The sequence below is a fragment of the Macrobrachium nipponense genome, chromosome 41 (assembly GCF_015104395.2).
Source record: "Macrobrachium nipponense isolate FS-2020 chromosome 41, ASM1510439v2, whole genome shotgun sequence".
In the NCBI taxonomy this organism is placed as follows: Eukaryota; Metazoa; Arthropoda; class Malacostraca; order Decapoda; family Palaemonidae; genus Macrobrachium; species Macrobrachium nipponense.
This window is the reverse complement of record NC_061102.1, coordinates 20,910,763-20,926,083: the sequence shown is the minus strand read 5'-3', so window position 1 is coordinate 20,926,083 and position 15,321 is coordinate 20,910,763. Positions and strand designations below refer to the sequence as shown.

Here is a 15,321-nt window from a genome sequence, read left to right as displayed (position 1 = left end):
TGTGTGTGTTTAGAGTTACCCTTTTACCCTTTTCTGTCCGTAGTTTTCTGATTTTCCACAGCTGTGGAGAAAATCCGTAGAACTCGGAAATATAGCCAGTGCTTCCTAGAAGGGATGCAGAACCTCGGGTAAACGGAAAGCTCTCAGACATTTCAGAAGAGAGAGACTATAAATTTCAGAGTATTTAAATCAGAAAACTTTCCCAATTCCTTCTTTTCTCGTTTGCCTGGCTAATGGGGTAAACATTAACTGAAAATCTACAACCCCTTTGAGGCGGAGAACAATTATATTTTACTTTGCGGAATTTCTTGCTGCGCTGAATTAATGCACAGAGAGAGAGAAGGAGAAGAGAGACGAGACGGAGACGAGAGAGAGACGAGAGAGAGAGGAAAGAGAGGAGAGGAGAGAACCATTAAATCACACTACTATGAGATTCAGGGCCTCTGTAACACGGTTTTATGGATTTTGCTCCTTATCAAAGCATCGGATGTAGCTGAAAGTTGACATATGTGTATTTTACAACCACACACAAATTTTGTCAGCATTATCAACAACCTAAACCCGATAGTTTTAATTTTTATAGAGTGAAAATGATCTAGCCGAGCCAAGAGTCGAAAAACATTCATTACGTAAGCAAAGTAAACATCGTTTTACGAAATGTTGCCCCGCCCATCCACCAGACAGAAACCCACTCACCTTATTCCATCGGCTCTGAAACCCATATTAGTCAAGAATGGCCAACAGGATTTGGAATTGTCCCCGTGGTTGCAAAACTGTATTTGTCTTAACGACTTGCAACTTTATACAGTCAAAAGAAAGCCCGTGGCCATACTTGCTATAGCCTGGATAGGTAATTATTCATTTTCTAGTTTAAATCCAATGTTTATGGTCTGATTTGTATTTAGCGTAACGTGATTATAATACTTGTAATGTCATTCAGGATTTTGAACATTTCCATTAACTATTCAATATGCCACCAAGAGAGAGAGAAAGAGAAAGATTGTATGTAAACAGTCTTTATATAACTATTTTTGTTAAAATAAGATTTTTATCCAAAGTAAATACAAGCTTATATGTGCTAAAATCTCCAGCAGACCAACGGATCATCCGATATCATTTTTTTTTCTTCTTCTTTAGTCTGTACGACCATGTTGGATATAAAGACTTTATGAATGGCGGAGGATACATAGATGTGGGTGGGGTATCGTGCTAGCGTAGTAATACTGCTGTAGTAGTAGTGCCGCAAAATTAGTAATAGCAGCAATATACATGAATTAAACGTTTAGGCCAACTGCTGGGATCCTTGAGGATCATTTAGCACTTCTTACAACTACTCGAGAAATGAGTTTTTATAGCCAGAAGTTAGATTTTCTAATACAACAATGTCCATGATAGCCTTCAGTGTTATCCTGAATTACAACGTGGCCAAAGTGGGTGGAGCCTCATGAAGTCATCAGTCTGACGATAATTATTGGTGAAGGTTTAAAGCCAAAATACGGTACCGGCTATTTTTTTTTTTTTTTTTTTTTTTTTTTTTTTTTTTTTTTTTTTTAGTAAATAGGTATATAGCCGATAAATAAAAATTGCTTGACATTGGATACAGCAGTTATCAAATCAAGCTTGTCTACTATGTCTTTGAAAATTACCAACTATTCCCTACATCTTGTCAATCTGATTGTGACCTATAAAGTAGATTATAATTTCTTAGGACACTTATTTTGAGAGTGAGACTAATAATCGAAGTGTTTTTTGTATTTATTAACATATTTTGTTGGTTTGTTCATTATGACAATTATCAGTGGAAAGGATTCAGAGTTCATAAAGGTGTACTGCTTTGCTTGTATTTAAATTTTTGTCATTGTTGCCAGAGGTTTAGCCTTCGTTGCGTATAGCCAATCATCCATCGAGAAAGAGGGAAGAAATGCTGTCATAAGTTACGTAACGAGTGCGTTCGAAACCTTATCTCTGAGTAAGTTGGCCCGTCTTCAAAAAAAGCCACTTTTACATTATAAGTACCAAATTTATTCAACCTACGTAATGCAGAATACAGGCAAAATTTATGTGTAGATATAATGTGTATTCTGAATAAGCGTTATATCTATGAAATGCATAGATAAAAAGTTATTGCGAAAAAACCGTGTTACAGAAGCCCTGAATCTCATAGTAGTCGACGTTGTACAACGCCCAGTTGGCTATTGAGTTGAGGTGCCTAGCACTTTTTTCCAGCTGCTGAATGGATGGGACAACTTTATTAATATGGAAATAAGCATCAAATATAATCACACTTACACCAATGCTCACGCATGTACACTGTATATATATATATATATATATATATATATATATATATATATATATATATATATATATATATATATATACAGTGTACATGCGGTGAGCATTGGTGTAAGTGTGATTATATTTGATGCTTATTTCCATATTAATAATGTTGTCCCATCCTATATATATATATATATATATATATATATATATATATATATATATATATATATATATAATGTGTGTGTGTGTGTGTGTGTGAAGACTAACAGTATCTCATTTAAACAGGATGGTTTCGTATTGAGATGCTATTTACAAAAGTTACAAGCTTTCAAGGACTTAACTGTCCCCATCGTCTGGCTACCGGATAGAATCTTTAGAGATGAATGCTTTGCATTTTATCTGGTGTAAGAGGATGTTAAGAGGATGAGAAATTTGGAGATACAAAGACAGTGAAATGTCGTTTGGTCACGGGGTGAGAATAGAGCGATGTTAGAACCCTTGAATGTTGGAAAGTAGTAGAGAGAGGTACACAGATACAGATAAAAACGAAGCCAGATGGGATGGAAATGATAAAACAGTAGGGCATTATCCCTTAGGTGGGTAGTACCATCAGTGCACCCCTCCCAGTGCACTGTAGACATTATTTAAGGTTCTTTGCAACGTCCTTTCGTTCCCTAACTGCTACCCCTGTAATTCCTTTTATTGTATCTCGTTCATACTCTCTCCTTCCGTCTTACTTTCCACCCTCTCTGAACAGTTATTTCAACAGTATTTTCTGCGCTGAATGACTTCATAAGTTATAGCGCTTGGCTTTTGGCCTAAATCGTATTCCAGATGGGCCTTAGTACAGTTTATATATATATATATATATATATATATATATATATATATGTATATTACGTGAAAGATAAGGATATACACTACTGTGTGAAAGAGGGTAATCTATACCGCTGGTGAACCTTCTGCTGTGTGGGATGTGGAAGGCTATCGTCGGTGTTGTAGAAGTTTCCTGCTGCACAGAAATTCAAACTTTATTCACAAGTTTAGGAATTGAAATGGCAGTGAAGATTGTTACGCTGTCTTTTATAGCCACCCTCTGTCAGGGGAAATGGCTTATTGTTTCTAGATGCTTGTGATGGCCGTCCAAACTTGCAATTAGAAGGGCGGTGAAACTTTGTGCTCGAGATTGGTTCCTAATTTTCTTTCTACTTTCTATGATGAAATATCATTTTTAAATTCTGTAGTGAGACAAGTGTGATTTGATTCACAGTTAATGAAATTACCCGTCTTTGTTGAGTTCATAATATAAGAAAAAATTATAATAGTGACCGCGATATTATTGGTAATATAAAAAAAATGCTTGTTAAAAAAACAAAAAGGATACACATGCATAATGAACACACACACACACACACACACACATACACACACACACACATATATATATATATATATATATATATATATATATATATATATATATATATATATATATATATATATATATAATGTGTGCGTGTTTGTGTTTGTTTGTGTGTGCTTGCGTGCGTGCATTTCATGGAATTTTTATCTCGTACCTGTCTTTGATAATCTTATAGAGGAAAGACTTTTGTTTTGTGCACTGAACCCCTTTATATAGATAAGAACAGAGATACGCATTTGCGAAGAATGGTTCCAATTCATACTTCTTATATGTGACTTCCATCCTGGAAATGTAGAATAACAGAGACAGAAAAGAGAAGAGAACGATCGATGGCTGGAAGGTTGGGGGAAGAACAGGAAATACAAGCGAGTAAACCCATTACATGTCAATAGCCTCTCGGGGAGGTAGAGTGGCACTCTTGGTGGTGCTCTCTCCGACCTCGAATGAAATATGAAAGGAAGAGGACGACTGTGGAGAACTGTAGGTAGTTCCTTGCCAACTCCGATCTCTTGTAGATGCAAGGGCGTCTTAAGGAAGTTTTTGGGGGTACGAGACAGGTGTCCCTTTTCTCTAGGGCGCCGAATAAAGTGGAATATGTCGATGTTATGTCAGAAACTATATATTTGTGGTCCCCTGGAAATGTACATTTACTTGAAGATGATATTAGTTGCTGGGCATAAATGTCCCTTCCATCGTGATCTATGTCTCGTTGTGTTGTTGGATCGTGGGCGTTATGTACGACTCATAAATTGGCCAGAGCGCCTCAGTGGCGTGGTCGGTATGGTGTTGGCGTACCACCTCTGTGGCCGCGAGTTCGATTCTCGGGCATTCCATTGAGGTGTGAGAGATGTGTATTTCTGGTGATAGAAGTTCACTCTCGACGTAGTTCGGATGTCACGTAAAGCCGTTGGTTGGTCCTGTTGCTGAATAACCACTGGTTCGATGCAGCGTCTAAACACCATACAAATAAACAAACAATAAATTGGCTAGGTGTTTTCCTACGAAAAAAATGTCATATTTTGGTGAGTTTTCATTCAGGAATGGATTATCATATCCATTCAAAGCTAAATGCTAAAGTTGTAGCGTATTCCATTAAATCTCTTAAGCAAATTCATATTGAATGGCTTACCCACCAAAGCAAGTAAATCTACGTAATACACTTCTGTTATTTGTTGAATATCTAAGTTGTCCTGAATCAATGAAGTCTGAATAAAACGTGTACTGATAAGTAAAAGAAACACTTGTCAGTTTCGCAAGAAAAACATTGATTAGTTAATATAAGCATGTTTTATATAAAAAAAAAAAAAAAAAATCTCCTCTAACCTTCATCTGTTATTGCAAACTTACCAATCAGGTCGCACGTTAGAAATGGGCTGATATCGACTTTCGGGACGGAATCAATTGTAACTCCCCTTGGGTGTACGTTATTCCCAAGGTATAGTAAAATCGATGATAAGGAATAATATATAAATATATATATATATATATGTGTGTGTTTGTGTCTGTGTGTGTTTGTATGGTGTTTTTACGTTGCTTGGAACCAGTGGTTATTCAGCAACGGGACCAACGGCTTTACGTGACTTCCGAACCACGTCGAGAGTGAACTTCTATCACCAGAAATACACATCTCTCACTCCTCAATGGAATGGCCGAGAATCGAACTAGCGACCACCGAGGTGGGACGCCAACACCATACCAACCACGCCACTGAGGCTCTCCGTGTTTGTGTGTGTACGAGGTTACAGTATTTAACCTAAAGTACTTTAAATAAGTTTCGCAATATACGAGTAATAAATTCAAGATAAGATTGCATCACTGCAGCCTCCAAGTAGACAAGCTCTCACTGTGCACCTTGTATATTTATTTCGACGTTTAGAGAATTCACGAATAAGGATACAAAAGCCTTTGTTTCTGTGGCTTCTTCCTTGTGGAAAGGTTGCCATTGTTGGTCTCCTGCGTTTTCTTTGTTTCCGTTATAACTTACCCCTATATTAACATTGTCATGTTTTGGAAAAGTATTGTAGTGTATGTGCCGGGAAGTTCCTTATGTAATGCAGTTGTTGTATTAGTTATTCTGAGTAACCGTTATACATAATCATGGTATTTATAACAATTTTTTTGTCGGATTTTCTGTTTTCTTAGTGCCTTGGTTACACGGTCTTCTCTTAAGCGCAAACCTTTTCGTTCTCCCATCCCATCTCCTCCTCCTCCTCCTCCTCCAACTTGAAGAGGAGGAGGCGGCGCCAGACAGGTGATGATGTGTTTCACCTGAGCGACGCGCCGCGCTCGTTAACAGGTGTTCTGTTTCTCATCGTTTGCCCGAGAAAGTAGATGTTGGATGCTGCATCATCATCTTACTGTGGCATCGTAACTGGGCGGAAAAACATCTCAGCCACCCGCGAGAGATTGATAGGATCGAAGCTCCCTCCCTCCCTCCGCCATGGCAGGTTTGGTTCTTCGTAGAGATCGTCATAAGGACTTGGTTTTACTTCTCTTTTCTTTCTTTTTTGTCTTTTTCTGCGCTGATGGCATAGCTAGGGTTTTCATAGATCAACTTTTTTTGCGTGTTCTTAGAATCTCTGGTTATTCTTTACGTTCACGAATACATTGGCTGATGAGCTATTCTGCCTTGTCATCTGACGTGCAAATATCAGTCTTTATTTACCAGTCGTTAATGCAGCGTTTTCATGCAAGCAGAATTTTAACTTTGCCCTTGAACTGACGTGATCTTCCTTCAGCAGAAGATTTATATGAAAGACATTGACATTTAGTTCATATACGGGTTTGTATGTTCGTCTTGGAAATAAAAATATACGTGAGTCAGAATTTAAAATACCAAATTGCAGTTCAGGGACAGATTTAGACCGTCTTCCGGAAGATAGTCAATGTTTTTTTTTTTTTATCGGTGTAATTTGATTAAGAATGTCCACTGCAGGGAAGTATCGTAAATATGTTCGTGAATAAGTTAGCACTGGATTTTTTTCCCTTCGGTTATTGAAGTACAATCATCTGTCGAGAAATACAAAATTGTCTAAACTTTATATCTAACCCTTATGTTCTAAAGCTTTGTTATATATTCTTTTTATTTAAAAAAGTGAAAGTTGAATTAAATTTTTATCTGTATTATAGAAAATCAAAGCTCCCCAAGAATTGAATGCCTGCGATTCAAACTGTAAAGTGTTTTGTTGAAACATAATTAACCACACTTGTTTCTGCAACGCTTTTATATTATCCTCCTCGTTAAATACTGAAATTATATGGCTACAATATCTTCAATGATTTTATGATCTACTTACATAACATACGCGATGATCATTTTTCCATTTGGGGAAACGGTCTTCACACAAGGCTGGGTTCAGTCTTGTATGAGGAAACAGAGCTAGGAGACTTATCATGTTGATCTCGCGTACTTGTATTTGACTGAATTTTGTCTTTGTAACCAAATGCTACTTGATTGGACTTCTCAATGAAGAGGTGTCCCGCAAGTTGTTTTAAAGTGTTGAAGTGCAGCAGCAACGTTTTTCAGTCTCAATTTTTCGCAGTTGAACGGGATCGGGCCCAAGTCTAGAATCCAATTAACCCAGATTCCTGAAACACTGAAAAACACTTCTTGTACGCCCCTTTCCACAGATGCCTCGGTTTTCACCTACGATGAGAAGACGTTCGCCGTCACCCAATCCATGAAGGATGCTTATAACGACAATGGATATGTTCTTATCAGGTGAATATGAGAGATCATTTTATCGTGTGTCAGGGTTGTGGTCTTTGAAAGGGCTGTGAGTATTTGAAGTAAGGATCTTATGGACTTGCTCAGAGCATAACAACTTTGAGATAAGCCATATTTTTAAAAGTTGGGGTAAAGGTGCATCGTAGCTTAATGTACCCTTAATTTGTGTTTTAAATTATTATATGAAATTACACAAACACACACATACGTACCTATATGTATGATCTATATATGTGTATGTACCCTGGTTCTTTATTTTTAATCACAAGATTTCTGTCTTAAGCATTATTTATAAAGACTTCCATTCTTGTGTATTCTTTTAAGGCAGTGGTTCTTAACCTAGGGGCGCGCCCCCCTATTGGGTCGTCGTCAGCAGCAGTTTCCAGGGGAGACGCGAGCCCTAAGGAAAAAATTAAAAAAAAAAATCTCAATTATATTCGTTATTCTCTTAACAAGAGTGAGGAACTGATATTCAGAAGTTTATAAAAAAAAATGGAATAGTATCGCTTATAACGTTACTCTCCTAGAGTCTACTACTCTGGCTAGGCTCGTTGGGCTGACCATGTTTATTGATTGTTTACCTTCCTTCCTATCCCTCGAAACCCCTTCTCTTTCACATTTTTTTTTATTTCCTTTTATATCTGGTAGGGAATTTTACTCATACATTCAAGGAGGCCGTGAAAGAAAGGACCAGCTCTTAGAGGGGGCGTGGTAATAAAAAAGTTAAGAACCACTGTTTTAGGGAAATCTTAAATTACAAAGGTTTGATTGACTGTTAAGAACAGAAGTATCATATTTTGATTTGCAAGTTTTCTGTTTCCTAAATATAATACATGAAATTTAACGAAATCTGAGTTGCTTAACAGTCTTTATGCGTCATTCATGCGTCGTTTTCTTTGCATAAATTTAGAAATGTACTAAATGATGCCGAGATGACGAAGCTGAAGGCTGGCCTGGAAAGCCCTGGAATCCAGAAACATGCCTACAACACGTCTGATGGCTCTAGGGATACCAGAATGGTCCTTTGGTTCCACTGTGGGGATGACATGACAGGGGCTGTTGCCAGCTGTGAGAAAATTGCCGGCACAATGGAGAAGGTACTGGATGTCTTTAATTTAGTTTCGCTTTGGAGAATTCTTAGCGTAAGACCCAAATGGAAAAAGTCTATTATACAATAAATTACTGGACGCTAATCCAGAAATTTCCAATACATGCAAACTAGCATGCTACGGCTTACGTTCATTTCAGAATAAATCTCCCAAATGAAAGAAAAAACAACTTTACTTCTGTGATCCGGGGGTCCTAAGACATTAAAATCATGGTCTTTAATCCACTACATATCTTGTCGAAACATCAGTCCTGCTTATACTTATAAAGTATGTCCTTCTTGGATGGATGTAAAGTGTCTCCTTACAAACACTGAAACGGTGGCTGCGAGTTCGATTCTCGGACATTCCATTGAAGAGTGAGAGATGTGTATTTCTGGCGATAGAAGTTCTCTCTCGACGTGGTTTGGAAGTCACGTAAAGCCGTTGGTCCCGTTGCTGAATAACCATTGGTTCCATGCAACGTAAAAACACCATACAAACAAACAAACGCTGAAAGAACAGATATTGCGCATCACTGGACATTAATAAGAAACCTCAGGAAACGGAATTGGTTTGCAAGGTTCTATTTTTTTAAAGTTTAAAAGAAATTTTAGGCATATGGTGAATGAAAAAAAGATATTCAGTTCTACACTACATCGAGTACTTCTGCACTACTTCAAGTATTTTCAGAATTAATTTTAATGTGTCTGCAAAGCATTTTCTGCACATAAAATGGCTTCAAACTATTAGTTACTTTGCATTTTATGCACCGTAAAATAACAGTGGCGGTCAGCCATTCAGTAACCCGAGTGGTGAGAGCAGTCAGTTTTAACAACAGGTGCATTCAAACTATTTTTTTTAACAAGATAAGCTTTATTATTAGTCTTATAAACATGGAGATTATATGATAGGGAAAAGTTTTAAGATAAAAAGGGGTTTGGGAGGGAGCAGAAGGGCTCTTTTCAATATGAGAAAGTAGAAAAGTTCCGTTCCATTTTGTCCGATACCCAAATGAAGGCAAATTAAAACACTAAGCACACATTAATGCTTGCTTTACTAATTAATTTTTCTTCATATAATCTCACACCGGTTGTTGTTTATAAAAGAAATAATCCATAGCACTAACTCGATAACGCTCACAAGAAAATTACAGATTAGTAAGCCTCTTCAAAGTGATGATTCTCGTTAATTATTAGTCAGTAGTCGTAACCCTTTCACTGTACACAAATGTTGGAAAATTGTGGGTAGATGCTATCTTTAAGAATATAACATTTTACACAGTAGTTACAGGTATAAAACTGAGAAATATTGATAAGTACATATGACATTATGCAGCGCTACTTTACAGCTTGAATACTTTTATGCCTCAGAAATACTACTGCTGAGTTCAACTTCATGTTCAGCACATGTAATATCCTTTCACATGAAAATTGTTTTGTTTCTCAGGTGCCTTATTGCACAAGTATCTGGTTGTATCAATAAAGAAAATTAAGTGGGTGGTTTTTTTAGTCGAGTTTTCACAAAGAATGTACGTTTATCATATTTACGAAGGGCCTCAGTGGCGTGGTCGGTATGGTGCTGTTGAGCCACCTCGGTGGCCGCGAGTTCGATTCTCGGGTATTCCACTGGGGTAGTGAGAGATGTGTATTTCTGGTGATAGAAGTTCACTCTCGACGTGGTTCGGAAGCCACGTAAAGCCGTTGGTCCCGTTGCTGAATAACCGCTGGTTCCATGCAACGTAAAAACACCATACAAACAAACAAACATCATATTTACGACCTAGACCTACATTATTTCAGTTCCAGTTGGTTGGTTATGTTAAGAAATTGTGAACTTTAATGGAAGCTTACGTAATCTGTATACCATTTTGCCAGTTAATGGGAGGTGATGAAGTGTATCATCTCAGCAGTAAATTACTTATGAAAGCCCCGCAAACAGGAGGGTCGTTCCTCTGGCATCAGGACTACGGGTAAGAGTTTTTTCATTTGCTCGTTGCGTTTGTTTTTCCAGTTTGCGTTAACATAATCGCTTGGTTTGAATAAGCATATATACTCTAGTGACTGTGTGCATTGCTTGGTGCATCGTAGATAGTGAAGAGGCTTACCTTTGAGCCATTCTTTCCTTGTTGTCCAAATTCTGTAAGTTTGTATCGGTCCAGTTTTAACTTTTCATTTAAAAATCATATTCACAGGTCTTGTGAAATTTTCAGTGCTTTACATTCTTATAGGTACTTTAAGGACACTTTGCATTCCTGCGGATTCTGTGGGGATACTTTGCATTCCTGCAGGTATTTTGGGGATCCTTCACTTTCCTACAGGTACTGTCGGGCTGCTTTGCATTTCTGCAAGTACTGTGTGGATGCTTCACGTACATGCATTTGTTTTTGGGGATCCATCACATTATTACAGTTATTGTGAAGTGCTTCACATTCCTGCAGATACTCTGGGGATACTCTTGTATTCGCATTCACTGTGGAGATCATTTATATTCCTAGAGGTGCTTTGTGGTTGTTTCACATTCTTTATCCTGTCGTTTGCTACTAATTCATAACAGTAAAAATTTACACTTCAATGCAAGACTTAGCATTTGCTTCTGATGCTCATTTCATTACCTGAATTGTATTCCATGATTAAACATTCATTTGGAAGTAAGGTAGATCTTCCAAAGTTCATTTTTTTTATAAAACCAAAATCTTTATATATTATTTTCGACAGATACTTTTATAAGTGGGGATACATGTACCCAAACAATGCATCGGTTTTCATCGCCATTGATGACTGCAATCTTGATAATGGCTGTCTTCAGGTGCTGCGAGGATCCCACAAGATGGGGAGAGTGGACCACATTCCAGTGGGTAAACAACTTTCGGCAGACCCTGAGCGAGTTGAAGAGGTGAGAATAGAATGCATGTTTATGTGCGCTAGAGTATGAACATAAGGTCACATGAGTGATAGTTAGATAGATAGATAGATAGGTAAAGTGTCTGTTACTATGTGGTTATGTGAGAAGTTTTAAAGCTGTATGTGGCAAACATGGATCTAGAAATCCTTATGATAAAATCGATTGAGAGACAAAAACATGTTGAGAATATTGATGGTGTCAGGTATAGAAGATAAGTTCCTGTAAGTGTTTAAAGATTTAGTTTCGATGGGCGGAAAGTGGGTTAGAATATGAAGATGGGAGAGAGACTTGGTTTGGTGTAAAGTAGTTTTGATCTAAGGATGTGTTGTATCTCTGGGATTGTTTAGTATCTTTACTGATGGGGTTATGTGAGAGGTCATAGGAAGGAGATTAATGTAGGTGCAATTCTGCTGCATTAGAAAACTAATGATGTGAACAATAAATGTTTGCGTGGAATAGGGTACCGATTGAAGACAGTGAAGAGATAATGCAGAAATTAGTGAAAGGGTGTGAAAATATTTGCAAAATAAGAAAGTCAGTGGAACCAAGACTAGTTCTGATGATAATTGGAATGCTTATTGAAAAGAATGGAAGCAGTTGATCAGTGTAGGCATTTGGGAACATAGTGGATGGTAGTAGAATGAGAGTAGAAGCGCTCATGGAATAAGAGAAGGTAGAAGGATGTGTACGGATCATTAAGCAGAGACTTATACATCCTTTGTGAAAAACAAGGTGTGAATGTATGAGGGGAAGATTAAGCCAACGTTCCTATATAAAAGTGAAGCGTGAATGTTGAACGTAAATGAAAGGAAAAATGTTGAGACTGGTGACAAAGGCTGTTTACGTAGCATATGTGGCATATAAAGATTGGATGGATCAGGGGATTTTCAGATGGTTTAGTCATGTGGAAAGAATTTGAACCTCTGGAGCTCCGATTCAACTACGGGGTAAGGAAGATTATTCCACAATTTAATCACGAGAGAAATTAAATTTCGATAAAACTGTGTGCTATTGAACCTTGCCAAAGAAAAGGTAATTACAGAGGTAAATTGCCTCTTGGAATGGTACCCCGTTCGGGTTCACAACTGCTCCACAATATCTCGGAAAACATGGGCCGTGTTATAGGCGTGATGGCATGACTACATCAGGTCATTTTGACTGAACCTTTCTTGAATTAAGATTTTTTTTTTTTTGGAGGGGGAGAGAGGAATTTATTAGAATTATTGTGGTAGTATGTCATTGAATCCTAGTGATTCAAGTCTAATTTAATTCGTAACTGTTTGCCAGTACATCCCAGGTGACCCGATTTGTATTAAACTTCACAGTCCCGCTGTGCGTGATTGTAGGTTTTGGGCACGAGTCTGTTAATTTGATTGGTCCTTCAGCCCCTATTACCTCTAACTTATGTCACCCTCTACTGTCGTCCACATTAATGGTATCCTATAATCACAGAATAATATTCCGGATAACCGTCGCTTAGAAGTAGTGTTAATAATACTTTATACTTTATTTTGCTAGAGTTTTCTATCTAAACTTTATTTTTTTAACCATCCCCGGTCTCCCCTTTAGGTGAATAAAGAGTTGCTTTGTATTGTATTTCCTAGCCCTAGTCCATGGAGAAGTATTAAGCCTGAAATGAATGATATCTGTTTCATGTTCCAGCTTTTTAGAAAGAATGAACGATATTGACTTCAAGGAACGTCTTACTTTGGACTTGGACATTGTTTTCTGTTTGCACTTTTGCAGTGTTAAAATTAACTCATACGAAAAGATCCTTCATAATTTACTTTAAGTGGAAATGTTGATGATTGAAGACATTTTTAAGAAAATAATTGTGCGATTTCTGTTCAGTAAGCGGTTTTGTAATTAAAAATTATTTTAAATTTACAGTTGATTTACTCGGAACGTTATATTCATTCGTTCGGCATTTGCATTGTTGTGATTACGTTTTTCTTAAATTTAGATTTTTATCGTTTTCTTGCCATTGTACAGTGATTACTGTTAATTAGGATTATCACTAATAGAAAAGTTCTAGTCAGTTAACAAAGGTTAACATACTTGTTTTTTTTATCCTTCCCCTGAAGGCTAAGAAGCGCTTGGACCTGATAGCAGTGGATATGAAGGCAGGTGACGTACTGTATTTTAACAGCAATTTGCTGCATTGTTCGGGGCCCAATAAGAGCAATAGCAGGCGGTGGTCGTACGTCATCGCGTATAACGAGCGCTCCAACTTGAGTTACATGACCAAGGGGCATCTGCAGTACACCCCACATCCTCTGTACACGCCACTTGTCAAGGTAACAGATATGGCTCTGCTGCGCAGATCTTTATCATGAACTACCCCAGTGTGAGGATGAGTACAGATTACTTGAATGAGTCGTTTAAGTAATTCACTTTTGCTTTGCGTAATCGATCTACAATCGCGTCTTAAGGTATGGGGATTATTTGTTTAAAAAATCATTGGAATTAGTCCTTTTATCAAACAGATGTGATATGAAATGTGAAACGTCTTATGTGAAATCAATTTAGATTTTGAATGTGGTAAATGGGATTGTGAGCTAGCAGTATTTAACTATAAGGCAAACGTAATGTTGAATTGTTATAAAAAGTCATCGGTGTTGTTTATGGCAACCTGTCAGACACTTGGAAAATATTTAGTCGTAATTAAATGGCAGCATCCTCTCGGCCATATAATATTCTGAGCCAATGTGGATCTTCCGTCAAAAGAATGCTTGTCCGTCTCTTTTTGTCGGTACTCTTTCGGCCGCTTTCTCATTGACCAAGTTAAAGATGAAGGAAAGAGTCTTCTGTCTTCTCAAGCAGTCTTGTAGCACTCGTAAAGCCACCGCTCACGTTTAATTAATCCTCAGATTGCACGGTTGGGTCATTGTTTCTTCTCTTCTACTGCCAAAGTTTGGGCTTCCTTTCCGCCCTCCACCTGCTTGGGAACGGGTTAGGTGTTTCCAACGGAGTTAAATGCCGTTCTGTTTTCCCTTCCCCTATCTTGGTTCCGTCAGTTTGGGCTAGATAAAGTCATCAAGTTGTCCATCACATCAGCCTCAGCGTTTATAAAAATTTTAAGAATACACAGTTTTATGCTTATAATTTCCTTATTTCATGATACAGTACGAGTCATTTCTGACGTTTTGAATCAGTGTCGTTAATCTAGAACATGCCATCTTTACCTGTAGGTACCAAACTCCAAGCTGATAACTTGTGACGGTGTTATCACTGACCAGAAGTGGTTCTTGAAGGCAGAGGAGGACAAAGCCCGAGACTGACGCTGATGGAAGGAAGGGGTTTCTGTAGACGGAATATGTCAATTTTGCTTCAGCAACAATGAAACAAGAACGTGTTGCGTAATCGCTCAGTCCCAATCTTTTTGTCCGAGTTGATCACACGTGTCACATGCATCATTAAAAATTCACTGTCTCGGTTTTATGCTTCTTTCCACAGTCAGATTGATATAGCCTTACCGTCATGCTCATCTAATTTGTTATTTGCTTCAGAAGATGCAACGTAATAGAAATAAGACAATGTAGCGTCAGATATGTATATTATTTTGGTATTTTATTGATTAATTGTTGTAGCAAAAGATATCTTATCAGCAACCCATCTTCACCCAGACTATGCAAACGAGCTAAAACTAAAGTAAAAAAAAAAAAAATTTAAAAAGTGTTGCAATTGTTATAGCCAATAATTGTGTCGAGTTGGCAAGTGCACACGAGGAACCATGTTCAAGCATTCATTTTAGCAGCAAATATATTTGCTGGATTCTAGAACTGGGTTCTTTAAATCGGGATTGAAGATATTAGTCAATTACCTTATTTTGTGTCTTTCAACCAGAGTATTGATCACCTTGTATGTGTCCACGTATAAGTTTTCTCAGTCATGTTAAA

The 15,321-nt window shown here is 37.6% G+C and overlaps 1 protein-coding gene across 2 annotated transcripts; it reads left to right on the top strand.

Annotated features, from left to right (window-relative positions):
* Positions 1 to 6,001: 6,001 nt before the first annotated feature.
* Positions 6,002 to 14,854, top strand: LOC135212576 (uncharacterized). 2 transcript variants are annotated; one of them, XM_064246121.1, is made up of 7 exons: positions 6,002 to 6,153; positions 7,337 to 7,427; positions 8,344 to 8,530; positions 10,396 to 10,490; positions 11,236 to 11,413; positions 13,507 to 13,719; positions 14,614 to 14,854. In XM_064246121.1, the coding sequence occupies exons 1-7, from the start codon at positions 6,147 to 6,149 to the stop codon at positions 14,701 to 14,703; spliced, it is 861 nt and encodes a 286-aa protein (XP_064102191.1). In that variant the 5' UTR covers positions 6,002 to 6,146; the 3' UTR covers positions 14,704 to 14,854. The 2 variants fall into 2 exon arrangements, with proteins under 2 accessions (XP_064102191.1, XP_064102190.1); XM_064246120.1 differs by having other exon boundaries at positions 6,062 to 6,179; positions 7,339 to 7,427.
* The last annotated feature ends 467 nt before the right edge of the window (positions 14,855 to 15,321 follow it).

Bases quoted from the DNA above. Each gene is read 5' to 3' on its own strand.
- LOC135212576 (XM_064246120.1), top strand. From the start codon at position 6,147: ATGGCAGGTTTGGTTCTTCGTAGAGATCGTCAT. The intron at 6,180-7,338 runs AAGGACTTGGTT...CTTTCCACAGAT, and splicing joins TTCTTCGTAGAGATCGTCAT to GCCTCGGTTTTCACCTACGA. The intron at 8,531-10,395 runs GTACTGGATGTC...CCATTTTGCCAG, and splicing joins TTGCCGGCACAATGGAGAAG to TTAATGGGAGGTGATGAAGT.